The sequence below is a fragment of the Cyclopterus lumpus genome, chromosome 5 (assembly GCF_009769545.1).
Source record: "Cyclopterus lumpus isolate fCycLum1 chromosome 5, fCycLum1.pri, whole genome shotgun sequence".
Classification (NCBI taxonomy): Eukaryota; Metazoa; Chordata; class Actinopteri; order Perciformes; family Cyclopteridae; genus Cyclopterus; species Cyclopterus lumpus.
The window spans coordinates 11,873,196-11,899,347 of record NC_046970.1 but is presented as its reverse complement, the minus strand read 5'-3'; the positions used below and the strand labels follow the sequence as shown (position 1 = coordinate 11,899,347).

Here is a 26,152-nt window from a genome sequence, read left to right as displayed (position 1 = left end):
TTTATATTTAGAACGCACGTTCCCTCGGCTCTTGCGTCAATGGAATCCCGTTCGTGCGTCACACGGAAGAACGTCTGTGTATCGACCACGCTGATTGGCTCGCGACCCGGAACGTTCCACCGCCCTGTTCACCATCTTTGGGCATTGACCCCGCCTTTTGTCGACGCAGCCAAAATAAAACAAGCGTGTATGGATCCTCCTGCGTTGGTCTGACCCAGTATGTGTGTGTGAGAGTGTTTGAATGAGTGTGTGTGCTGAAAGCAGCTGGCAGAGGTGACATTCATCAGTTCCACTCGTTTGGAATAAATGAAAAGCTTAAAAATCTGGATATTTACATGAACCAGGTGAGTTTTCATGTTTCTATATTTATTTATTCAGGGTGGGACATTAATGCTGATTTTAGATAGATATGTTTGCCTTTATCCTTCATTAAAGCTACTTCCGTGATAATATAGGCTCTTTTACTTAAGTTAGTTTGATGAAGAAAATAATGTTTGAAGATGTCATATGTGCCTCAGCCTTCCTCTTTGAGTAGCAGCCAGAGCAATACAACCAGTTGCAAGTTGGTTAGGTACAACTAGCAAAAGCTAATGCTGTCTAATACAACATCCATGCAAATCTTCCTTTTATGATTATAATGGTCAGTTATGTTGATACTATTTGTTATGAACTCAACTAGACTACCCTCATTGATATAGTGGACAACATATTACCAACACCAAACTAGCAGAACACACAACATCATCCAAAATTACCATAAAGTTGAATCAACGCCATTCTGCTAGAGCATTAGTTTTAGCTATAGGTGTAGGCCTACCTAATAAACTTGAGCAACCGTGTGGAACTTTATTATTATGGATAGGGCAATTGTTAAAAGAGGGGATATTTTGTCACGAGTGAATCCTGCTAGTACAAATAATAAGTTTGCAACTGTACTATTCTTACAGTTTTATCAGCTGTCTGATCTATATTTTGAGATTAATAGCTCAGCGTTTACGACAATATGTTTTCATCTTAATGACTTAACATGATTCCACATGTATGTTTTATGTGTTGGTCTATTACCGTTGATATACAAGAAGACGTATAGAGTATATTAATAGGACTTAAAACACACGTTGCACACTTGAGTAGTGTGTAAGTTTGTATGTAAGTTTGTGTATAATTTAACAATGTGTGTTAAGTCCACACCCTTAATGTGTATCATTTTTGTATTGAAAACCCCAGAGTGAGGAAGTTTGCACATGTAAACACGCACACACACACACACACACACACAAACAGGCTTTGCCACCTTTTCCTATTTCAGCTGGCATTCAGCCCACCGTGAAATTCAATCCAGCAACACTCCCTGGTACAGTCCCTGTGAAAGAGGATTGCCCTCCAATGAAGGAGGTTTTCAAAGCATTAACAGCCAGTAACACAATATCCGATGATATCTGATTGCTTCACTGGATCTCCCTCTGCATTTTCTAAAGTTGATTGATTGGTCCTCAAGCTAGAGAAATGGCATAGGAAATGAGACCTTGTGCGTTAAAGGTGTTAAAGTAAGCTCCTGTTTGGAAGGTTATAGAGGACTGATTAGAAAACGCTGACCTCAACAAATATCGAATGTATTGGGATGTCTGAACTTCATTGCATGCATTACTGTACCACATACATATGTTTAGGTCGACAAAACCCTTTCAGCCCGAGATATTCCAAGTGATTAATTATTTTACAATACAGTTACTTCCATAAAATATATAATATTTATAAAGTATTAAGACATCTAGTAGATATCAATATAAACAGCATTTATATAACATAGACAATAACAGTCTAATTGTGTCTGTTCTCTGTTCTAGCAATGCCCTGTGTACAAACACAGTATGCATCCCTGCTGCATGACAACTACTTCAGCTCTGAGTTCTTAAACCCTGACCTCAGTGCCAAACTGGTGATGGACATCAGTGGCCAAAATGACCAGCTGTCTACATCTTCGTTGCCCAGCATCAATACCTTGGTGGGAAATGGCTATGTCGGGGAGTTTGATGCTTATTCCTGCAAGATTACCACCTCCCCTCCCACCTCTACAGTTTCATTCAGCCACGCTGCGGTAGCTGAAAGCTCCTGCCCTCAGATGCAAAGCCAACCTTTCAAGCTGGATGATCTTCAGGTGTATGGCTGTTACCCAGGCTCCTTTGCGCTGAGCTGCCTTGATGAAACACTATCGTCATGTGGCTCTGACTACTATGGCAGCCCAGTTTATGCCACTGCTTCCCCTCCAACATCAGGCTTTCAGGCCCAGTCTGCACCTGTGTGGGATTCCCCTTTCAGCCCCTACCCCTCAGCCCCCCCATCCTCTATGGCAGATAAGTGTGCCATGGCCCAGCAGCTCTCCTTTTTCACCTTTGGCAGCCCCGGACCAGAGCAGCATTCTCCCCTAGGGCAGCATCAGGACGCTCAGCCAGGACATGATGAACATTTCTTCCTGCCTACTCAGCAGCATGTCTCTCCACATCATTGTCCACCCATGTCCCTGGAGCATGGACCCCTCGAAAGCCCCAGGATAGTGGAGGAGGCCATGACGTCTCCTAAAACCCACAACTCAGGATCCAGTGAGGGCCGCTGTGCAGTTTGTGGTGACAATGCATCCTGTCAGCACTATGGAGTCCGCACCTGTGAGGGCTGCAAAGGTTTCTTCAAGGTAAATAGCTGAACAGTAGGTGTATTCTACTGAGTAGAGCCTGATTAGTCTTACATAGCCAGACCTATCTCCACACCGCTGTGTCAGCGCTAAATAAAGGTCTGGCTCCACACATTACCTTTCTGGCATCGGGGAAAAAACGCTCTAGCTTGTCTGTATTTCCTCAAACCAAACAACATTAAGCACAGGATACAGCGACGGTGCAGTTGCAAAATAGATATCACAGATAAATGAAGTTTAGGAGAATGCAGCATCAGATCCATGGCCAATGGCAGACTTACACCTACAGTCTACATCCTGGTGAGTCAGACTAGAGTCTGATTGAAATTGGCTGATAATAGCATATTGCATATATTGGTATAAGTAATGAGCCATTACAGTACAAAACATCAAAGCTATGTTTGAGATGGTTTAGAAATAGTGACACCATACCGTTTGTCCAACAGACAGCATTGACCAATTTAAAAGTATCACAAAGTAAATATCTTGGTCACAAGTCCAATTTTTTAGAGTAAAGTATTATTATTGGACTTTTTGAGATCTCAAAATGTGTATATCGGTATCAGGCTAAAAAATACACCATTGGTCGGACTACACTACTGATTGAAGCCTACATTAGACCGTATGCAGATTTATTTTATGTTTGCCCATAGTAATGTTTTTTTCCTTGTTTGACAGCGAACTGTACAGAAAAATGCAAAATATGTGTGCCTCGCCAATAAAGACTGTCCTGTGGACAAGAGGAGGAGAAACCGCTGCCAGTTTTGTCGTTTCCAGAAATGTCTTGTTGTGGGAATGGTAAAAGAAGGTAATGCAATGTCAGACTCACTTTCAGTGACTAATGTATGATAAACTGGGGTTTGCAATGACAGTCTTGTGAAACTAAAGCTAGGAATGACAAACATACAGTATGTAAGCAGAGCCTGAGAGCCAGCTGCAGAAAAGGAAAAACGGATACATCAGTTGTTTTTTTAAATTGCAGGTAGAAGCAATGACCATATGAGCGTCACAAACGTGTCCTTCAAGTGCTCCTGTTTTCTGTCCCTGTCTTAGTTGTTCGCACAGACGGCCTAAAAGGTCGCCGGGGTCGTCTCCCCTCCAAACCCAAGGCTGTGGCCGAGGCTTCATCCACAACCCCCAGTGTCAACATTGTAGCCTCTCTTGTCAGGGCTCATCTAGACTCAAACCCAACCATTGGAAAGCTCGACTACTCCAAGGTAAATCTCGAAACTTGCAGCAATTCAGAGCTCATCTGTACAATCAGATCCTCAACAATTAACTCAACACAGGAGGTAGAATGAACATGTGGACAGTAAACATTTCATTCATGGTATTTACAGTTCTCTTCAGTAGCATTGACCCAACCCCTCTCTTTTTCCTCAGTACCAGGAGACCGTGGTCAACCTGAAAGAAAAGGAGGAAGCCGGTGATATCCAGCAGTTTTATGACTTGCTGACAGGTGCTTTGGATGTAATAAGAAACTGGGCTGAAACCATCCCAGGATTTACAGATTTCTGCACAGAGGACCAGGAGCTGCTCCTTGAATCAGCTTTTGTTGAACTCTTCATTCTGCGACTAGCATACAGGTCTGCTTCTTTTACAGTAAAAAAAAATATCATCTTAACTAATATTTCAGAAGACTAATGCTGATTGTACTATTGGTTTGAAACCCAATAGGTCAAATCCAGAGAAGGACAAGCTGATCTTCTGTAACGGTTTGGTCCTCCACCGACTGCAGTGTGTTCGCAGTTTTGGTGACTGGATTGACTCCATTATGGATTTCTCCCAGAGCCTTCACCGCATGAACTTAGATGTCTCCTTGTTTGCCTGTCTTGCAGCGTTAGTTATTATCACTGGTGAGAGCCTCTGTTTTACTTCTCATTACAGTGAATCTCTCGGTATTTGATGTGTATATTTATATTATGTGTTTCTCATAAATATATTTTTTGCATCTAGATCGCCATGGCCTCAAAGAGCCCAAACGGGTCGAGGACTTTCAGACTCATCTCATCACATGTTTAAGGGAACATATGAGCGGAAACGGCTCAGAAGCGAGTTGGACCCAGCCCAACTATCTTTCTCGTCTTCTTGGCAAACTCCCCGAACTGAGGACTCTGTGCACACAGGGCCTACAGCGCATCTTCTACCTGAAACTAGAGGACCTGGTCCCTCCTCCACCAATAGTGGAAAAAATCTTCATGGATACTCTGCCATTCTGAAAAAGCATGAGCACAAATGTGTTATTTGTAAAAATGATAGACTCAAATCACCAAATGTGAGGTTTTATCATTGAACTCTACTGGTGAACCTCCTTCTATCACACTGATTTGCGTGCTGACAAATGTCTGACATTGTTCAAGAGACCATTATTTTTCTAACATTAAGTTTAAAAAAGGATTATGGTACATATGTGAATACCGCATCAAGATGTATTTCAGTTCAATGAAACAGGACAGGACACTGTTCATACATATTTTTGTGTGCATTTGTAAACTGACTTTATTGCTGTGCTGGATGTGTGAATGTTGTGTTGCTATGCAGCTAGTAAGCCATGGATATTTGGGGAGATGCAATGCAGTGTTACATACTCAGCTTTTCCTAAAATCAAAAGAAAAACACTCTCTTAAAGAAAACCGTGTTTAAAGTTGCTTTTTGACCCCACTAAGAAGCTGAGATAGTAGACTATTTAGTAGAAACAGGCAGGCAGAATCATATGTCCTGTTTCTTTAAAGAACTGTGGAGTCCTTATTTTCAAAAGGGATATATTTACTAATTTCTTTTGTATCGCAAAAGATAGTTCTAGTCCTAGTTGTGCTCCTGTGGAAGGTCTCGGACCAAAGTTTACTTCTATTTTGATACTACCACTCAAAAACCTTATTGCCTTAAGCTAAGCAAATGTTCTGCCATAACTCCATGCTGCCATTTTGCAACAACTTGTAAAGACTGATGCTGGCAGTTACCGTTGAACTGCATGTCCCTGTAACAACACACATTGTGAACAAAAATTTACTAAATTCAAAGTGCCTTTTATCAAGCCTCACTCTTTCAACCATAATACGTGACAGTAACTTAATTTTCATTCCAAATATCACATACAGCAATACACTGATTTATTACACATGTGAAATAATCAATTTCAGTGTCACCATCAACATTTAATCATTATTTGAATATGATTTCCGGTCAGTGCCAGATATGAAGTGCCTGAGGCAAGTGATTGTTAAAAAACACTACTTCAACTTAGACCTCGCACTGCTAAACTGGGAAGACATCAAGGGCTGACAGGTGGTTTAGGATCAACAAGTACTTTGCATCTCCAAATGAACTGAAGAAATTTCTTAAGGAATCACAAATGTGATGAGAAGATGAGCAGCTAAGAACACTTACCCAAACAGTGTTCAAACCCTTCTTTCTCCTACTTTATGTCTATTGTTTGGGACGTATGTGTGTGTGTGGACTTTGAAAAATACTGCCAGGGCTTTCGTAAAATGAAAGAGAATATTTGATATTAAAAACATTTTTGAAAATACATTACTGACTTATGCCATGTTTGTGAGATTATACTTTCTACTCTGTCTCTTCAAATATATATTTGGTTTCCTCTTGAATATTCTTTTATTGGGAAATTGAGTTTTTAAGGACAATTTCTCTCAAAACAATTGTGTTCCATTTGTTGGTGACAGTGTATATTTTATATTCATTTTTTGGAAACATTGGCTTTCAAAAATAGTTTGAGGATAAGACTGGCAATGTTCTATCTTTTGATTTCAACAAATCTATCATTTCTATACAGATTTCATGACAATGATTAGTCCCAACCAGTCAACGCTGTCAGCACTCTTGGCCTTGCAATGTTCAGTGCATATTAAATAGTAGACCTTTTAAACCTCTTTAAAAACAGCTCACCAATATATATGATAATACAAAAAATAAAATATAAAAGCAATCATTTCCAAAAACAGTTGGACTGTTGCTTTTAGCAAATGTTTCTGAAACAGGAGTACATTACTTATTTTATGGAGACCATTTTAGCTGCAGATTTGTTATGCTAATGCAGCAAAACTGTGAGATCAACTAAAATAAACTGCAGTGCCCAGGTTCAACATAATGAAGGAATATGTCACCCAGTGTAACAAAGTGACTTATTAATCAGAAGATTGTAACAACATTTTAGTTCAAACATTCATTCCTCGCAGACTTTTCCTTTAGCGCCACCACAAGGTTAATATTTGTGGTTTAGCCAGAAATGTCTCAACATCTGTTGGGTGTACTGCCATGCAATTTGGCACAGCCATTCATGGCCAACCCTTCAGGTTTAATTGGAATAACTAACTTTTAATCTTTAGCACTATCACCAGTTCAGAATTTTCATAAAATAGCTGAAAAACTAAATACATCATCATCAGCCCCGGCTGCCATTAGTGTTTTGCAGAAATGACCAAATGTTAGCATGCCGACATGCTGAACTAAGATGGTTTAACATTAGCATGTTAGCATATCTGTTCTGCACCAGCTAACATGCTGACATCAGAATTTAGTTTAAACTGTTTAAACAAGCCTGACAGAGGCTGATATAGATTATTAAATCTATTAATTGATTTTGGTCTTTTAATGGGCTCTGTTGGGAGAAAAAAAACTATACTTTACAAAGAGTTTAGAAAATGTCTGCAGTCGGTTGCTGTTAGCCTTTATTTAATGCAGCACTCACTGGGCTGCAGCTTGTTACATATGTTATATAATGATGTGATGAAAAGTGACCAAAAGTAGTCCTTCATATCCTTTTCACAGAGTCTGTGTTGTTCGGTCACACATGGCGTTAATGTTGGCAACATCCTTGACCATAGGGAAGTTGACACCGTGCCACTCTCAGCCAGAGCAGACTGCAGCACCGACTACATTCAGCCGCTCGATACTCGATCCTACTGTACACCACGTTCCGGTCATCTGGATTTTGGTGTTGGCAGACAGAGTGGAAAAAAGGGAAGAGGGGAGAAAAGAGGAGGCGGCAATATGAAAGCTAGCTTGTATTGAATTTTTCATTATGTTACAAAATGGCAAGCATGCTGTCCAAGTAAGATGTAATATGACCAGCAGATGAGTACAGTTAATAAGAAGGTTTCATGAGGATTTAGTTCAGAGGGTTCTTTTGGTTCAAACTAAATCCTTTTTATAACCTGAACTATCCACTGGTTTAATCCCTTTTAAAGTTATTGTGACTTTTAATTCTTTATGGTCACATATCAATGACAGGTCCGACATGTTGCCTCTTCACATAGCCCAAAACCCAGACTCAAAATACACTCCCCTGTGTCTCACCTTTGACTGTTTGACACCATCTTTTTTCCAAAAGTGGAAAGGTACCATATGGAGCTGCCATTGGCCCCTTAACATTTGACCTATGCAACACTCATGCAACACTCTCCCATCACGAACAAACTGTAGCTTTACACGCTGGACACAAGAGACATTATGTTCTGACCACTAATATGTGGCTCACTTGTCGTAGTGATTTGTTGCACGTACATGCAGAGCTCAGGGTTTTATGCTTTGCTTCTGAACCACCTACTAGGTTATAAAAGAGAGATTTTAAAATCATGTTACCAATATTTTCACTACAGAACAGCAGGACAGGATTTTCTTGACAATTGTAAACATGGTGGGTTGTAAAATAAGTAAATAAGTTCATTTATTAATACTTAAGCAACATTATTATACTTAACTGGAATAAGCAATATTGTTTACCTTTATTCTTGTACTTTACTATAATTGTGAAACCATTGTTTTACTCCAGGACATTCATCTGGCATATGTAGTTGTAAATAGGTAGGTGATCATTAAAGTCAGTAGACTTCATCCTCTGAGGACAATGAATGTGTGTACAAAATGTCACAGATAATACATCCATTAGTTGTCCAGAAACTTTGGTTTGGACAAAAATGATGGACCGAACAATCTTTTTTGTCTATAGAATCGTGCGGCAGGTATAGCTAAAATGCAATGCTGCATAATAATAATTTAACACAGACATTTTTCTTTAAAATTATAACTTTTACCTCTGATACTTAATATTGAATACATTTAGAGTGATAAATGAAAGAAGCTCATTTGGTGAATTTCATTGTTTTCCTTTTACTCAATTTCAAAGAATTCAGCAATTAAGTCATCAAACTGGTACATATTGGCCTGTCACAAAGAGTGTGTGTTTGTGTATGTTTGTGTGTGTGTGTACGCGCGAAGCATGTGTGCGTGTGTGTGTGTGTGTGTGTGTGTGTGTGTGTGAGTGAGAGCAGCTGATTGCTGGAGAGGATATTGTTCCAGCAGGCCGGAAAGCTAATAGGTTTGTTTGTGAGGATGCTGCACCTGTCAGCTATTGATGGATTGAGCTGTAAATAACTTTCTCTTTAGTGCTCTATTGGGGCGTCTTTGTTTCCCTTTCCAAATTTCTCCCTCTTTTATACATTTTAATGCACAAGGACTTACACACAGGTACACATAACATTCTGAAGATATTAATACTATTTATTCTACAGAGTATCTTAGCTGAATACCTCACTTTGCTTTAGATAAATACAAAAATGAAGCTGTGTGAAAAAAGGTTGCCCTGATAATTTAGTTCCAGTGATGAGCACAGAGTCTCCCATGTTCATCCAAACACACATTAATTGACACACCTACAGCCTTTTTTCCAACAGTTCTTGTATGTGTATGGGTGTACTGTTGATTGTGGAAAACCCTCTGTGAGTGTATTTATAGCAGGCCATTGTTGAGCTCTTAGAAACCTCTGTAATTGGATCTTGTCTCTCTCACTAAGGGAGTCCGGTGATAAATGAGTTGGCAGATGTCAATGCTCATGCCATCCCTGTGATAACTGTATGCCCCACATCACGTCTTAAGCTCTTCGACTCCTCAGGATTAAATTCATAAGTGAATCGTGAGCCGGCTGAATTATCATTCTGAGGGGTGTAAAAAGAAGGGATGGTGGAAACCTGTTTGCTCAGTGGACATTTAATGCCTGTCTTTGTTGTGTCCTTGGGCATTGACTTTATTAATTGGATGCTCAGTGGTGCATTTCAAAGACAGATAACATGCTTCAGAGCCATAATTGTGCTGTTTTCATTTCATCTGAGAAAAATGAAAATGGCTTTTCACCTAAAATACTTTGAAATATATATATGTTTCATAAATAACATGTACCAGGTTTAAGCATGTATTCTGTTCGCTTTGAGTCTTTTTATTTATAGTAAAAGGAAGAACAGATCACTGATTGTATAATTCAATATACTGTACACCTTTAAATATGTGATCAATAAGTTGTAAAGATGCTGCTGGCGAAGCACAGAGTGTGTTAGGCGTGTGTTTTGGTGTGTGTGTGTGTGTGTGTGTGTGTGTGTGTGTGTGTGTGTGTGTGCGCGTGTGTTTCTTATGTGGAAACTTCTCTCTGCTCAGCCAGAGAATATGAGAATGTTACAATTATAAAACAAGATTGACAGGATGGATAGTGTTGCACTGGTGGATGACAGCTCCTGGCTGCATGCCTGGAAGTTATTCACAGCAAAGACAACCCCCCTGACACACACATAGAGATCAAGTGCAGGGATAGCGTTAGAGGAGGGGGCTGGTTGACAGGGTGTGGTGTGTGTATTTGTGTGTGTGTGTGCGTGTGTGTGTGTGTCTGTGGGTGTGTGTGTGTATATGTGTGTGTGTGTGTGTGTGTGTGGTCGTGCGTGTGGGTGTGGGTGTGTGCGTGTCTATGTGTGTGGGGTTCAAGGTCAGAGCAAACACATGGTGCAAACTAGCAACTAGTACAGGCTGTTTGTATAAGTACAACATATATAAATAACTGCATCAACCAACAATTAACACTGAATGCTAAAGACGTAATGTGTTTTGTAAACCTGTTAGATTTATAACAATCATGAAAAGTAACATTTCCTGCACAGTTTGGACACTTTGCTTCTTCTTAAGAGCTGTGGAAGTGATGAAGCATCAAACATGTCCTTGGAAACATGAGCAGCTGTTAAAAATGGTGTAAAGACGAGTAGAGTATGAGGGTTATATATATTTGTATGATACATTTGTCGCTGCCTCTTACTGTTGTCAACTTATTTTGACAACAGCAATAGGCATATTTCTTTTACTAAAAATAGTTCCTGCTTGTCGGAAGAAAACTATACAAAGGGGAACAAGGGAGTAACAATTGGGTGTTTTAGGGTAAAAGAGAAATAAGTTATATTGGGAATCTATGGGGCATGTTACTGGGAAACAAAAATGGAGGTTCTGGAAACATTTAGTTAACAATATTATTGGAGAAGGACATTGAAGAATTTAAGAAAAAATGGAAGAAAAGGTACTGGGTATAGATTCCCAAGAATTACGACATGGGTCTCAACAAGGCAATAGGGTAAACTGTTTTGTTGTAGAAAGCTAAAAGAAAAGGAGAATAAATATTGGAAAGATAAGAAACGTATCAACCATTTATGCAGCAATGTACTTATATATGTGTCTTTAACAGATTATGCTTAGCCCACTCCATGGCAGATGTGTATGCGTTGTTCCTGTTGCTGTATAGTATCCTTCGTACAAATGCTCTAAGACTAGCCTGTGTTCCTTATTAGTTCCTCATATATCAAAGATTGGCAATCCTATCTACATTCATCTAAAAAAGACTTTTGATCCCAATAGACATTTCTTACACAGATCCTTTAAGTACCAGTAAGAATATGTAATATTAATATTTATTTCATACAACAAAATTACACTTTAAATCAAAGTGTTACCATATGTACGTTTCTTGCCCACAGTTACTCAGAGTTAAACATCAATGGAGATTTGGCATTATCACTACAGGTCATCAAGCAGATAATATGTTTAACAACAACAAGGCAGAAAGCAAATACTGCAAATTAGTATCTGTTTTTTTTCAGCTAAAAATAAGGCAATGACACAAAGGGATCCTTTTGAGGCGAAGCGACTTGACAAAGACCCAACTCAGTATCAGAGAGATGAAGACTGCCCATACTTCACATAGAGCTTAACCAGTCTGAAGCAAAGGGGGCTGGCACCCCTCATAAGATCACAAGGTGCTGCTGTGAGCTCAGCTGTCAGGGGTTGACATTGAGGGCAAAAAACTGCTGCTCCTCTTATGTGGATGAATGGTATTGCAGTCTACCACCCGCAGGACTCTGCTGACTTAATGTTGGTCTATTTTTAAATTAATATCAGCTACAGTCAACACATGACTGAACACTCAAAATGCCACACACGCACATACAGTGAATAGACCAAACATGACTAGAGATTGTCATGGAGAGCAATGTCTCTAAGTGAATTATCTCAACAACTATTTTATGGATTTCCATGAAATCTTTAACACAAATCCTTTCAGAATTAATTGTAATAACTTTTAATCGACAGTGCCATAAAATAAAATATTTGTAATAATTTCGCTCATAACCAAAAAGTATGCAACATTAATGACTAATGACCGTACCAACCATTGTGGAGATCACAGGTAATTTTGGAGGGTTTATAGGAGTTTACATTCTAGAGTTTAGATGTTTTTGGGCTTTAAAACAAAAGGTAGAAATTCAGTACTGAGCAGTTAACTGTCAAAATAAAATATACAAAATCCACATTATTATATGAAACAGGGTGTAGATTGTGTGGCGCATGTCCATGAAAGTGTTAGCCTTTTATTTTGAAGGCAGTTAAACAGGAAGTATTCTTTTGCAAGTTTGCGTGTGTTTGACGCAGATGAACTCGTGTTTGAGTTGAGACGTCATCGTAGTAAAATGCGGACCTTGTTCAGCCGGGTCAGAGGAAGGTTTATCCTCATCATCAGTAACTACGTATGCACTTCCTGTTTGGAATGATCGATGACTTATAGGGTAAGTACATGTATATAAAAAATAATTTCGGTTTGAGTTTTGCATTTTCCAGTGAAACAGAGCAAACAAGGTAAACGTGTGACTCTTTATTTCCACATTACAGAGAATATTACACAACTACGATTCATGTAAGGTCGGATAGAGGCTAGAAAGTTACTCGTGTTGAAGCTGATTGTGTATCAAAAATATATCCACAAACAAAGTAGCTAAGGAAATGCAACACTCCCATGAGAGTTGGGAAAAAAGGAAGGAAACAAAAGAGACATTTTTATACCGGCCACTCTGTGAGGCATTACTTGAGAAGAAGCTGCTTATCAGGCAGATCTCTTTGGGCAGAGATGAGGCCGTATAATGAATTATCACAATTTAAAAACAATTGCTGCAAATAGAAACAAAATGTGTCTATATAAAAACAACATAGGCTAAAATTAGCAATTAATAACAAATGTTTCCCTTAAAGAAAGGTGAACAAATCTAATCTGGGATTTGAATTTCCTCTGCATTCAAGTGAATTAGATTTGACCTTCTCAGCCTCATCAACTATAAAACTGATACACTGTCGTTTGCTTGTTTGGTTACATATTTGCACTATTGTTTTGTTAGTTAATTTAATATTTAAATAATATTAATATTAATTAATATTTAATATTATTCTATTCTATTTTCTTTTACAAATTGTGCATTTTTATATTTAATATTGCTTTACTTCTATGTATAAATGCTGCTGTAGGAAAACAATTTCCCCTTGCAGGATTAATAAAGTATCTATCTATCTATCTATCTATCTATCTATCTATCTATCTATCTATCTATCTATCTATCTAATTAAAATCTACCACCTGCCCAGGTACATAAGTATAGGCTAAACTAAACCTAGAAAGCATCCAATCCAAACAGGAGAAACATACCATAAATATGCTGCATTTTGTAGAGATTAAACAAAAAAAAGTAAATCATTAATTTAATTCACCGGAACCAACTACTGCAGTAAAATGTTGCTTACACACTGTGTCAGAAATAATCAATGCAATATTATTATTATTTTTACTGGGCTCATTCTCACATTATTAGTACTTTTACTTTCAAATGTTGCCGCTAATACATAATTACATTTATAAAACGCATTTCATGCCTTTTACAATATACAAAGGTATCAGTGTTGATATGTTGGGGTGCAGCCATAGCCTAAAACACACATTTCATGGAGAGAATTGCTGTTGCTGTCTAGTTTTTAAAAAAAATATTGTCGATAGAGATTATGCCTTTTCTGAATGCCTAGGATAGCAAACATGAAACACCTTCTTCATTCTGGCCCTCTATATTCTATCTTCTTCAGACACTCCTCATTAAAACCTTTTAAAAGCAAAGATGGAGCGACATTGTGGAGCAATGTGAGTACAGAATCACTGACAGTCCAATATTTTCAAATCTTTAAAAGAAATAGCACAGCACAAAAACAGAGCCTGACCTATCTGGTAAAGAATTTTCACTTCCCTGTTTGCAAGAGCCGCTTCCTCATGGTTAACATTTTCCATTAGCTCAATGTTAGAAAATGTTAACGATGAGGGACAAAATGATGCTACAGTCACTGTGGCTGGGACCTCAGCTGGAGAACGGGTTTTACCGTCACAAATGTGTTGTTGTGTTGCTCCATAGATTTAAATACTGTAATAGTTATAATAATTAAAATATACACATGGTTGATAGTTTAAAAGCTGATTCCAGCATTTTGGACTCAATAATAGGCCAATTATAGGCCAACAAATAACTCAATAAATAAAAGCTTCAGCATTTCTTCCGCAGAATTTAAAAAAGCAAAAGCAATTAGACTTGTAAGGAAATATAATATAATGTATTAGAATCGTCACATACATAGAGGTACAAACAAGAAATATATACTAGGGGTAGTGCGCTGCTGTAAAGTGCCCGGGGACCAACTAGGGGTTCAGTGTCTCAGTTAAGGACACTTTAAAATGCTGACAGTAGGAGCTGAGGATCGAAGTGGCAACTTTGTGAATAAAGGACAATCTGCTCTACCAATTTAGCTGTTGATTGAATAAATAAAATAATTTAAAAAATCAACTGAATATGATGTGAAGTGTGTGTGTAAGCTGGATATAGTAATACTATATTGTAATTAATGATGATTTAGTGTGTCACCATCATTCCAGTGAGCCTGCATGCACAGTATCAGTACCCCAGCCCACTTAAATGGAACAGAGCCATAATTATTGTTATTAATTACATCTGTGTTTACCCTGCAACGACACGTCAAAATGGCTGCTGTGATGGTGACTCTGGAAAATATTTCCTTACCGTGGTCATTTTGAGAGTGTTCTCATGCTGACGTTACATTAAGCTCAAAGCTGTGCTGTACCCCTGAGTCAGCCGAGCTGTGAGATTAGCTGTAAACTCTTAGTCTTGTTCCTTATATGCCACCAATCTGTATACTCAGTCAGTGTATTATTTAAATGAACTTTTCTATTTTTACTAGCTGCAGATCTCTGAGCTGGTGAGATGGAGGAAGCATACAGTGAGCTGTACCAGCAGTTTCTTCAGCTGAGGGCACTTTGCCTGAGACAGGCAGCTCTGCTCCATCAACTCACGACCGCTCTGCAGAAACGGCAAGGTCCATATAAAAAAAAATGTAATTCCAATTCTCATAAACAAGTCAGCTATGATTCACTTAACACACCTAAAACTCTCTATCTGCAGGTGACGCTGTTCCTAATGGAGAGCTGATTGATATGATGTCCATCCCTGTGCAGTGTACCCAAGAACTCGCTGTATCTCTCCATGTAAGGCCTCCCCAACTGACATTCACAGTACGCAACCCTGCAGCACAGCGTGGCGTTGATCGTCTCTCTCCAAACGCGGGGACTTTTTCTAATCTCCTCGCTGAAGACATGTCTAAGCTCTGTGTGGATGTGCCTCGTCAGGGAATGGAAGATGGGCCGTTGGAGCAAATGGTTACACCACTGTTAAGCTGGGACTTCATGGGGTGGCAAGGAGCCTCTTCCAGTGTCTCAAATCATCCGGGGCACACAAATCATCATAGCAGAGACAGGACAAAGCACACAGTGGGGGTAGGTGTCTTAAATGGACTAAAATCCCAGCGGTGGTGGTGAGGGAATCTCAAATCTGTCCTTGTTTTTTTGTCTTCCTCAAAAAACTCAATGTCTTGTCCTCTCTGTTTGTGTCAGATGCCTTCGACAGACAGTCCTTCCCTGCCTAGAGACTTGCTGAATCCATCTGACGAGTTACTGATGTCAGACGTGGTGTTGCAGTCTCACGTTTGTGAGTTCTGCCAGGCGGTTTTCCCTGGAGACGCTGCCACCAGGGGAGAGTTCCTACGCCACCTTTACACCCATGTCACCTAAACTAAGCTGAACGTTCTTCTCCTACTGACATTTGACTTGTGTCTTCATGTGTTATGCTGCCATGGAACCTGTGTAACTTGGTTAACCTGATCTTTTCAAACAACATTGAAATGTACTTACTCATCATATAGTTTAGCGGTTTGCTTTATTAACAGAGACTGATACTCGCATCCTTTTCTGTCTCTGAGATGCAAAAGGAAGAGTGGAAAACTTCCCATGATTCAATTGTATGTGAAAGTATTGAGATAATGTATTTATAAAGGCTGAGTTCACCCAACAATGACAGTAATGGACAGTGAGATACAATGTTGTGTTTATAATCTTAAGTAACTGTTTAAAAAGATAATTACAAAGATAATTATAAAAACTGAAATCACCATAAATTTATAGCAAAAGTGGTGGGACATCGACTGCTTCCTTGTTAATCAATCCTGCTCCGCCTTGCTGTTGTTTCCGACCTGTCATTAAATGGGTTCAGGAAGGACATTTATCTAACTTTAACTTTGTTTAGATTCAAATTTCAAAATTTGTATTGTTACAGTTTTGGGATTTGGGAGAGAGTTCATGTTTACTAACATCTTTGGACTGTCTTAGACCACAGGAATATTTTGTATGTATTTTGTAAATGGGCATAGTTCCCCCATAAATCTATTTTACTTTTTCTTTTTTGTAATTTGCAGACTCCACAGACTAGATCTGAAGAAATATCTAAAATTTGAATGCAGATATGCAGAGACTTTCTAATTCTATTAATAGTCTTCCTGGTGCTTTTTATATGTTTGCTGTCAGCCATTTAACTAATCAGCTGTCTGCTGCTCAGCTCTGTGTTACTGAGGAAAACAGGGGCTAAAAATAGACTAAAAGATGTACCCTTCATCTGCTGCCACATTGACTGTTGCTCTTACAATCACAGTACAGAACACCAACATGGATAATATGCTCTTGTGTAATCAAAAAGATAAAAGGAACCTTTCATATAAACATCAGTTTGAGCATCGGACCAGATGTCTTTTAAATTGGTCCTGTGGTGAAGGAGGTGAAATTCAATATGACTCAAGAAGAGTCTACAGCCAGCAGTGCTTTGAACTTTTGATGTTGATATTTACTAGCATAGTTTAGCGCGTCAACTTATAACAGTTGCTGATTAGCAATAAACACAAATAGCTTTGCAGGAATTCAACAATAAACCAAAACGTTAGATCAACAACAATGTTACCTGACATTTTTGATCATCCTCTGGAGACCAAGAATATCTCCACCTAATTTCATGACACTCCACTCTATAGTTGTTGTTTCAATAAAAAACAAAACTGTTGTCCTCATGGTGGCGCAAGAAGAAAAGTCAATGTATCATTGGACTCAGTAGCATTCATCCATCAAATCCATCAAATAATTGTTGTGTTATTTCAGTCTTGACCAAAATGGTGGATGGACTGACCAATCAATAGACACTGCTATTCCAAGAAAAAAGCAGAGCTTAATTATAACATTTAACTTTTTAAGCACATTGTACTCAAACTTTTATGACTTTGTATTACACCTACAGTAAAACAGTGAACATTTGTGGTTTTCATCATACAAAAGCTTGAGGTTGTTTGATTTTTGGATTGTAACTTCTCCATCTAAAAGTCAAGCGAGGGAGGGTGTGTGTGTGTGTGTGTGTGTGTGTGTGTGTGTGTGTGTGTGTGTGTGTGTGTGTGTGTGTGTGTGTGTGTGTGTGTGAGCTCTGACGACATGCTGGTACAGGTGAGTCATGCCGGCTTTGAGGCTGATCAGTGCAGTGCGTGAGTGCAACAAACCAGACGACAGCAGAGGTGTTGCTGCCCAAGTGACGTAGTTCCTGCAGCCTCTTCCACACATCAGAACTGCCAAGAAAAAAATATTCTTTGTGGAACACAATGCAACAAACTTTAAGCAATAAAATAACATTTATTGAAATGTAACAAAATAAATAATCTGTTTTGCAACATAATAAACTGAGGAGGTTACTAATGCTCAAAAGACAGGCAGGTGTAACTGATGCACAGCGGGCTACCTCACGGACACACTCTGTGATTAAGTATACACAAGCCTTGTCGTTACATAAAGTCTGAATACATTGTATTAATTTTAAACAGGGACACATAGGCTGATGGATCTTGCAGGAGCTGCTGTATCCGGAGTCAAGCACCATGAGATTTCTTCCTGTAAACCTCTGCATGTGTGGTTTTTTAATGTCTAAAGAAAGATTAGTCACCCTAATTAATAAGTCTTAAAGGACCAAAGAGGGAAACTGACATACGATCCATAATTAATATCTTAGACTACAGAAATCCTCCCAACAACACGCTGCCATATGTTTCCGCTACACCTACATAAAATGGCATTAAAAATCAACAATAATCACCAAATTGTTTGAAAATGCTGTGGTAAATATTTTTCATTCTCTAAATCTTGCTAATTAGTTTTGAATATAGTCTCTTCATAGGCTGTACAGTCGCACCTTTTGGGAGCAACATTAAAGTAAAGATGAGCGCCACTGATGACAGCCAGCATCCTTCCTGCTGACGGGCCTTGGAGCAAGACCCTGGAGCTGATACTGACACCTGATGTGTAGAAAGAGGCAACTGAGAGGTTAACTGTCGACTGGACACAATAAAGCATCAGTGTTCTTATTTAGGTGTTCTGCATACATTTTCACATAATTCAAAATAATGAAAAGCGTGAAGTATTGTCTCTTACAAAACAGCATTTCAGTTGCCAGTGCAAAATATTAGAGAAAGTTGTGAGGGAGAGGAAGATGAAGACCTTTATATCTCATATCCCTCAGCAATGTATTTTTAAAACTCATGGGTGATTAGACAATGCAGTAAAGGACAATAGGTCTCTGAACCCGACAGCGGTTTGATTGTACGCTCTGGGAAATTTAGATCATGTGCCATTCATTAATCCATCGATGTGGATATATATCTCTATCTTTAAATCGTATACGCTGACTTAAAAAAACTGATTATCCATTTTTCCTGAGAGCAAAGAGCTGCTGAAAGTTTTTTTTAGTTTATGAGTTGCTGAAAATTTACATAAAAGTCTTCCAATGAAACTAAGTTTCCTTAGTTTCCTCCAGTATGTTACTGTAAGTTGTCAATTTTTAAGTAGCAGTGCCCCCTGCTGTGTCAAACCCATCTGAAACAGATGGCCCTGTCAACACACAGAACTATAAATGAACTAACTAACTGAATAACATCCGTACATTATTCCATTATCAGCTCAAATCTGCAGGATTTGTAGAAAGAAAATCAACAAAAAGTGTCTCCCCTAAACATTTACTGAACATAAAGTCAAATCAGAACATTTCTGATCCAAAATGTCATTGTTTAGGAGTCACTGCAGGTTCATGAGATCAGTGGCTGGTAAATTTGGACAATCACTGCATTGATTTTGAAGTCGAAAAGAGTCTTCTCTCTCATCAGACGTCGGCATTAATAGCAGCCAGTCAAGCAGACTGAGTGGAGTTCAGTGGCAGGCCTGAGGAAAAGTTCCCTGACAAAAGATGAGCGTTTTCATTTCCCCCGGTGATTAGAATCATCTTTGGTGATGCAAGGGCTGCTGCTCCTGCATGCTGTTATCAAGCTCTGCCTCTCCACTTTACTGTCATGGTCTGTGGAGAGAGGTACAGTTTACAATGAGCTGGTACCGAAATGTACTTGTACCTACGAAATCACTTAAAGAACAAATCCTAGTTAAGAAAACCAATGAAAAGTATATAAATAGCTCAAACAGTGATTCCAGCCTGAATCATTAAGGTCATGAATGGATCTACTGTGTGCTGCTGTATCAATCAACTGGAAAATTTAAATTGTAATTCTTACATCAAATATTTTTGTTAAACGCTTTGAATGCAAGATGAATAGCATCAGAATAACCAGACTGACTGAGTTTCTATAATACTGATGCAAAGGCTAAATATAAGTGAAGAGGCACAGTAATTAAGATGCAACCAGTGTTTTAAGACTTTTGAACAATAGTTTGGGGAATTCAGCGAGAAACTCTCCTACGTGCAGTGAAGTCATTGTGGTTTATATGACCAACCCAAGCTGTTGAATAACAGAACGTCTCCAGTATCACAAGATTGATTAATCTTAGGCTGCTGATACAGGTGTGATGCAATCAACAAATCAAGTGTACAAAATGGGTAAATAAATCAAACAGAAATTGTTGTTCATTGTGTATTTATATTATAACAAAAACGTCTGATGTGCATTCATTAATTTGCAAGAAAGGTTCTAAACATAAATAGCACTTAAAGTGTATCACAACTCAGTGATTTTTAATTTACTGACTATTTATTTCTTTATATGCTCATTAAGAAACACCCATGTGTACATGTGCTTTAACAGCAAGCAGGAATGTAATTTGTAATTGCACAATAATTTAATAACACATATTCAGTGACATACATGGAAAGAAAATACATGTGGTTTTGATTTCAACTCATGATTTAAATGTTTAAATTATGAAAAATGATATCCTGACTATATGATGGAGGATAAGTTATGGCAGAAAACAGTGGCATTGACAGGAAGTGAGATAGAATTATGAGAGAGACAGACGAAGGAAAGGTGAGAGATAAAAACCAAGACAAAGTGAGGGAGATCGACGTCAGAGATGAGACATATGTCATTTTTTGTTTGTTTTCGCATTCCTTTTGGTAGAGGGAGAAGATGTATAAAAAAGACTGTGCCATTCCCTGCCCACAGTTTTTATTTTTGTACACTGTCGCTTGGTGAGTCAATGCAACGCCCCTCCAATTACCTCCCACTCCTTCGCCCCCACGCCCATCCATCCCGCCCTTCAGCCCACGCACCCAACACACTCTGACGTCAGTCGCTGCCGAGAGAGAAGGGGGGGGGGACGATTCTGCCGCCCACAGAGCACTTCCTATCCCTCCCCTCCCTCCCCGCCCCCTCATGTCTTTGCTGGCTTTCTGCTCCTCGCTTCATCTCTTCGACTGGCTATCACAGCCCAGAACGACTAACTTGCCCAGATCACTTGCTTTTTTTCTTTCTTGTGAGAAGCTGTGATGCATCAGAAAAATGCAACAGTAACACGGTATTAAAGAAGTGCTATAACAGTGTAACACCCCCTCCTCTCACTCTTTTCCTCTCTCTACACCTCTTTCTGTTTCCCCTTCTAACTTCTATCCTCTCTAATTTACAGTCTGGTGAAGTTCAGCTGTGCATGGTGGGAGGCGTCACCTCAGAGAGATTGTGACTCACTACAGTTCAAGCTGTAGAGCTATGCATTATTCATTGTTAGAAAAGGTTAAGAAGTCTGCCTATCAACATCTACTTGCTTTCTTTTTATTTTGGTAAAAGGCTTATTTCCATTACATCTATTGTTCAAATATAAGTTATAGTATTGATCTTTTCATCTAACTCTCTGCCACAAAGCAAAAAAAGTGTATTTCCCAAAATGTCAAACTTTAGGCTTAACAAAGTTGGACAAATATTGCAAAATAACTTTTAATTCTCTGTCCATCATTGAAGACATATTATTGTTAAGTCATTATTGGAAATGTCACCTGTAGAGTGTGTTCTTTCTGACCCTAGGCTGATCTTGCCAGCCCGATCATGTGACACCATCCGAGCCAATCGCAACCCTTCATCCATTAGGGTTTGCTGTATGAGATGGCGACTCCAGTTGGCAGGGTTGGACGTGTCGGTGTGGGGACGGGGGGATGGAGACTGGTTGCACTGTGAGCCGATGTCTAAGAAGACAGACAGATTTTGGTGTAAATGACATTTGACTGAAGACCAGTCTTCAGCTCAGACGAAAGAAAATCTTGTACGACATACATCAGAAGTCTTTACCATGAGACACACTGTCAAGGCTTTCTGCAGATAAGCTGTCATCATCTGCCCTCTGGGCCAAGCCCTCCGAGCCCTCAACTCCAAGAACCAACGACACACTCTCAGGCCCGATTACCTAAAGCACATCACTGTCAATGTAGTGTTACTGACCCACTTCAAATCACTGACAAGTGACCTGAACTTTGGCTACGTTTACACGTTAGAATCACACATTCATCCGTAAGGAGTTACACTGAATGTTGTTGACTCACCTCATGTCTCGCTCTCTTCTGAGACACTACACTGTTCTCATCTGCATTTGTCCTGGAGGAAGAAAACAGCCAACTGAACATGAAGATTTGTTCTTGACCTCGCAACATGTTATTTGACAAAAATAAATCTTGCCTCATGGTCCACTTTAGAGTTTTTGTTTTTGCAAAGCTTTCAACTTCAAGATCTTCATCAGCTGATGGAGGTTAAAGGCTCAGAAATATAAGCCAGTAATGGACCTAAATTTAAGATTTTCTTTTGTAAAATCAAGCAGGTTGTTTTGTACAAGCTGCAGCAAGAGAAAATAAGTCACACTGAACCAAACTTATATTGAACTGTGTATTTATCAGAATTATTTATATGCAAATATATATTCTAGATATTTTTTGTAAATATTTGAATATCATGTGATAATGAGCACAAGGCAGACTTTTGTCTTCGCATTTTTTGTCTTAATCATTTGACTAAGAAATATGAAAACATTTAATAATATCTGCAATTAAGACACTGCTAAACCAGGGCGTTTGAAACACTGATGATTAAATCTAATATATGACAAGTAAGTTCTTTGTTGTTACTTTCTGGAATTAATTAATTATGAGGGATTGATAAAAAACTGTTGGTATTTACTTTCATAAAGATTATTGAGAAAACGTTTTGTGCAAGTTCACAAAGACAGAGGGGTATTCCTGTGTAGCTCTAAAGTTAGCTCAATATACTAACACTACAGAGGTTGAAGTTTAATTCCCATTGTGATCCACATCAAGAAAATTAATGCACAGGTGGAAAGATGACTCATACGTGCTTTTTGATATGATTTAATTTATTTAACATGTTGCTTATTATAACAAGATGCTACTCTATAGTATTTTAAGAATTGCCATGTCGCTGAGGAGGGTGCAGACTTAAATCCAAACTATTTTTCTGATTCTCTCACAAATTCTTTTCTCAAGATAGAGGAGCAAACAAGACACTGCAGGTATGAGGTGTGTTGGTCACTGGTTGCTGGTGAACAGATCTCTCTGCTCTAAAGGCAGTGCGCCTACCTTGCATGCTTTAGTGTGGAGGTGTAGGCACATTTTCTCGCCACCTGCCGAGCTAAAGAAAAGAGCTCCACCCGTCTCAGCAAAAGGGCATTGTCGCGCATACAGAACTGGGCTGCAGCTTCATTGATGATCAACTGAGGAGGAAAAGCACTGAGTGAAGGAGGGACGGACACTGTGAAAATATGCAGACAATAGAGAAATCACATACTTTTGTTTTAAATGTACATTCATGATTACAGCTGCCTTCTTGATTACATCTTTGTTCTTGTCTTTGGTGCTTTTACCTCATGATGTGTGAGCTGCTTCCCCTCTCTCCTCTTGGAGTCAAAGCGGCCATAAATGAGACTGTACTTCCGGATCTCTTCTTCTTTGTTCACATCCTGGGACCCCATTTTGAAGATGTGTCCCACAGCCTTTGCCATCTTCTTGTTCATCCTAAGCAGAGTCTTCACCTCTGCAGGATCTGACCTGGGCAGAGTCCTGAGGAGCCTCTCCACACTCTCCACCACCGCCCTTGCCGTCTCCCCATCCAGCTGTCCTCCGGGCCAGGCTGAGAGGGCCGACAGGGCAAATGAAGCAGAGGGGCTAGGAGACGTGGAGGGACCTGGAGGACACGTTGACAGCAGAGGCGGGCTGGGTGGCTCCTCCTCTAGTCCAGATGCAGATGCCAAGGTGCAGTTCCCATCAGGCTCTGGGCTGAGCCAGTGTGGGTCCATAGGAGACAGTTTTTCCCTGTAGTGTGTGTCTGGCGGCTGGGGGGAAGCCTGAGAGCTAGGGCTTCTTGGACTTCCACTGTGCATTGGAGTAAGACATGCCCGATCTTCTCTTTCACACGGTGACCCTGGCTGCCCGTTGCTCACTGATTTCCTGGGTCCGCCTGCTGATCCACTGCCCGTCCCATCCACTTTGAACAGCGGGATGCCACCGAGAGGAACGTTGGAAACGGGCTGGCTGAAAAGGGCAGGGTTCGCTGCCCAGTCTCGGAGGGCCTTCTGGAGCCTACGCACATGCAGTGGCTTGGTGGCCATGCCAACTAGTGCCATGATCTCCAGAAACTCCTCCTCTGCTGCCTCACAGAGCTGCTGCACATCGTCACCACCCTGCTGGATGAAGGTTTCATAATAGGCCAGCAGGTTGGCCCTCTGCAGCACCCGATAGAGCTGCAACTCCCCAAGTGTGCGTGGCAGAGACATGGCACAAAGCTCTGGAAAGTTTAGGCAGGAGAAAGTAAAGTCATGAACTTGCAGGTAGAGAAATCTTGTACAAGTTATTTATTTAGATAAAGATTGTGTCATCTGGACTGCACCTACCTGTACCAAAGTATTTGATCTTGATCAAGCATTCATACAAATAGATGAATACAGGAAGTAAATTCGTGCCTTGGAGCTGAATAATTTCTCCGATAGGCAAACTATTTTCACATTTTCAAATAAGTGTTTTTAATTTAAGATCTCAATTGACTGATGTTTGAGGACATATAAACACCCCTTACCTTTCCAGTTCAAGTAGACTGATGTGCAACGTGTTTTTACGGAAAGATGTCTCTCCCAATTACCGATGTCACAGGTCGTTACTCCCGGAGTGAAACTGGTAAAGAAATAAAAAAAGAATGTCGGCTGATCGATGAGACAAAAGCACGTTACATTTAGATTACACTATAGTAGAAACAATTGGATTATCGGCTCCAGCTCAGAAAAAAACATCGACAATAGGCAAGTATTCCTGAGCCAGATGTTCGCAGAAAACACTCTGACACACATCGCAGTTTTTATCCTATTTGTGTCTTACCCAGTTACCGATTGCCGAAATCTTCCCTGGCTCAGATTGGCGTAGTAAATCCCCTTTGCGTATCGTACCTCGTCTGAAATCACTGGCAGAAATCCTCCTCCGGCGCAGCGTATTGGTTGCTGGCTGCCCTGTCTGTGTGGGCTGGAGAATGACGGGGGCGGACTGCAGCACGCCATCTGACCGAAAAAGAGCCTTCCTCTCCCGGTAGAGAGGCGGCTTTCAAATTGGAGATGTGGGTGGTAGTGGTGGGGGCTTGAAATTAACCCTCTGTGTCTCCAAGATGTGTCTTTTATGCAGAAGCTGTAGGGGGTTCCCAGCGTTTCGCCATGAGAAAGACTCATAAACAACTAGTCAGAGTCAGCAACACTATATAGACTTATTTAGAGACCGATGAACACATGTGAACGATGTGGGTTTTTAAATGGTGGTCATAAATTAGTTCAGGTGAAACGCAGTCTTTACTTTTTACTGTGGTGTTTTTTTATGGTTGTTCTTTGCAAATTTAAATAGCCAATTCACCAAAAATGTGTTTATAAAATATTTAACAATATCAGTTAACCTCATGTGTCATCGTTAACTTTCTGCCATGCAGGATCAGCACCTGCAAACATACTGCTTTCACTTACTAATACCAATGCACATTTATTCCCCCCTAAACTTCACTGATAATCCCTGAAGGATATACTTTACTGCTCAGTGCACCTTTCATTTATATATTTGCTACATTATATATTTAGGCTATTTTCCTAAGATGCCACATCACACACACAGTGACTGCACATACATGACATTTGTTTTGCATATATTCTTCTCTTGCAGTTTGAGGGCTACCAGGTTTCAAGATTAAAAAACAGTAAAAGCCACCATTGTAAACATAAACATAGATCATATGTTCCTTGAGATCTACTGCTTACATAGTATTGTGTTTTTGTCTATTTGCGAAATAATTTGCAGGATAAGGTTTGGGGGAAGTTAAATACAAAAACTGGAAAAAATACCATGATCTTTGCCTTAAAGAAGATGAATCGAGTTGAGCAAGTATGTGTACATCCAAACAATTCCCAATCAATTATATAATTGACAGGGACATTGGAGAGGAAATAAAACTGGTGTAATGTTTGATTAATTGTTTTTGTTTAGTAAAAGCCTCACAATAGAGTTCTTGACCAGTTGATGTGGACATGGAGATTTGCTGAGGCAGGTGAACAAGGCAGTCAAGGCATAATGTCGTAGTAATTACTTTTCCCCAATCATTGGATTATAG

General features: G+C 39.6%; 3 protein-coding genes across 10 annotated transcripts; 2 read left to right on the top strand and 1 right to left on the bottom strand.

Moving 5' to 3' along the window:
- The first annotated feature begins 191 nt into the window (after positions 1-191).
- On the top strand, positions 192-5,719 carry LOC117730957 (probable nuclear hormone receptor HR38). The gene is made up of 7 exons (XM_034533040.1): positions 192-344; positions 1,848-2,689; positions 3,368-3,497; positions 3,743-3,906; positions 4,073-4,275; positions 4,367-4,545; positions 4,646-5,719. Exons 2-7 carry the CDS (start codon positions 1,850-1,852, stop codon positions 4,906-4,908), a joined length of 1,779 nt encoding a protein of 592 aa, XP_034388931.1. The 5' UTR covers positions 192-344; positions 1,848-1,849; the 3' UTR covers positions 4,909-5,719.
- A 6,730-nt stretch (positions 5,720-12,449) lies between these two features.
- zgc:113184 (uncharacterized protein LOC553745 homolog) lies at positions 12,450-17,306 on the top strand. 6 transcript variants are annotated; one of them, XM_034533065.1, is made up of 5 exons: positions 12,450-12,576; positions 15,071-15,205; positions 15,292-15,374; positions 15,516-15,662; positions 15,780-17,306. In XM_034533065.1, exons 2-5 carry the CDS (start codon positions 15,094-15,096, stop codon positions 15,954-15,956), a joined length of 519 nt encoding a protein of 172 aa, XP_034388956.1. In that variant the 5' UTR covers positions 12,450-12,576; positions 15,071-15,093; the 3' UTR covers positions 15,957-17,306. The 6 variants fall into 6 exon arrangements, with proteins under 6 accessions (XP_034388956.1, XP_034388952.1, XP_034388953.1 ...); XM_034533062.1 differs by adding an exon at positions 13,913-13,967 and having other exon boundaries at positions 12,453-12,576; positions 15,292-15,662; XM_034533063.1 differs by lacking the exon at positions 12,450-12,576 and adding exons at positions 12,591-12,646; positions 13,913-13,967 and having other exon boundaries at positions 15,292-15,662.
- Positions 17,307-17,865: 559 nt separating this feature from the next.
- nab2 (NGFI-A binding protein 2 (EGR1 binding protein 2)) lies at positions 17,866-25,141 on the bottom strand. 3 transcript variants are annotated; one of them, XM_034533041.1, is made up of 8 exons: positions 24,889-25,141; positions 24,593-24,687; positions 23,385-24,304; positions 23,101-23,234; positions 22,057-22,108; positions 21,806-21,920; positions 21,517-21,702; positions 17,866-19,593 (listed from the first exon to the last, which is right to left on the bottom strand). In XM_034533041.1, the coding sequence occupies exons 1-8, from the start codon at positions 25,062-25,064 to the stop codon at positions 19,496-19,498; spliced, it is 1,776 nt and encodes a 591-aa protein (XP_034388932.1). In that variant the 5' UTR covers positions 25,065-25,141; the 3' UTR covers positions 17,866-19,495. The 3 variants fall into 3 exon arrangements, with proteins under 3 accessions (XP_034388932.1, XP_034388934.1, XP_034388933.1); XM_034533043.1 differs by having other exon boundaries at positions 24,957-25,074; XM_034533042.1 differs by lacking the exon at positions 17,866-19,593 and having other exon boundaries at positions 21,593-21,702; positions 21,791-21,920.
- Between the last annotated feature and the right edge of the window lie 1,011 nt (positions 25,142-26,152).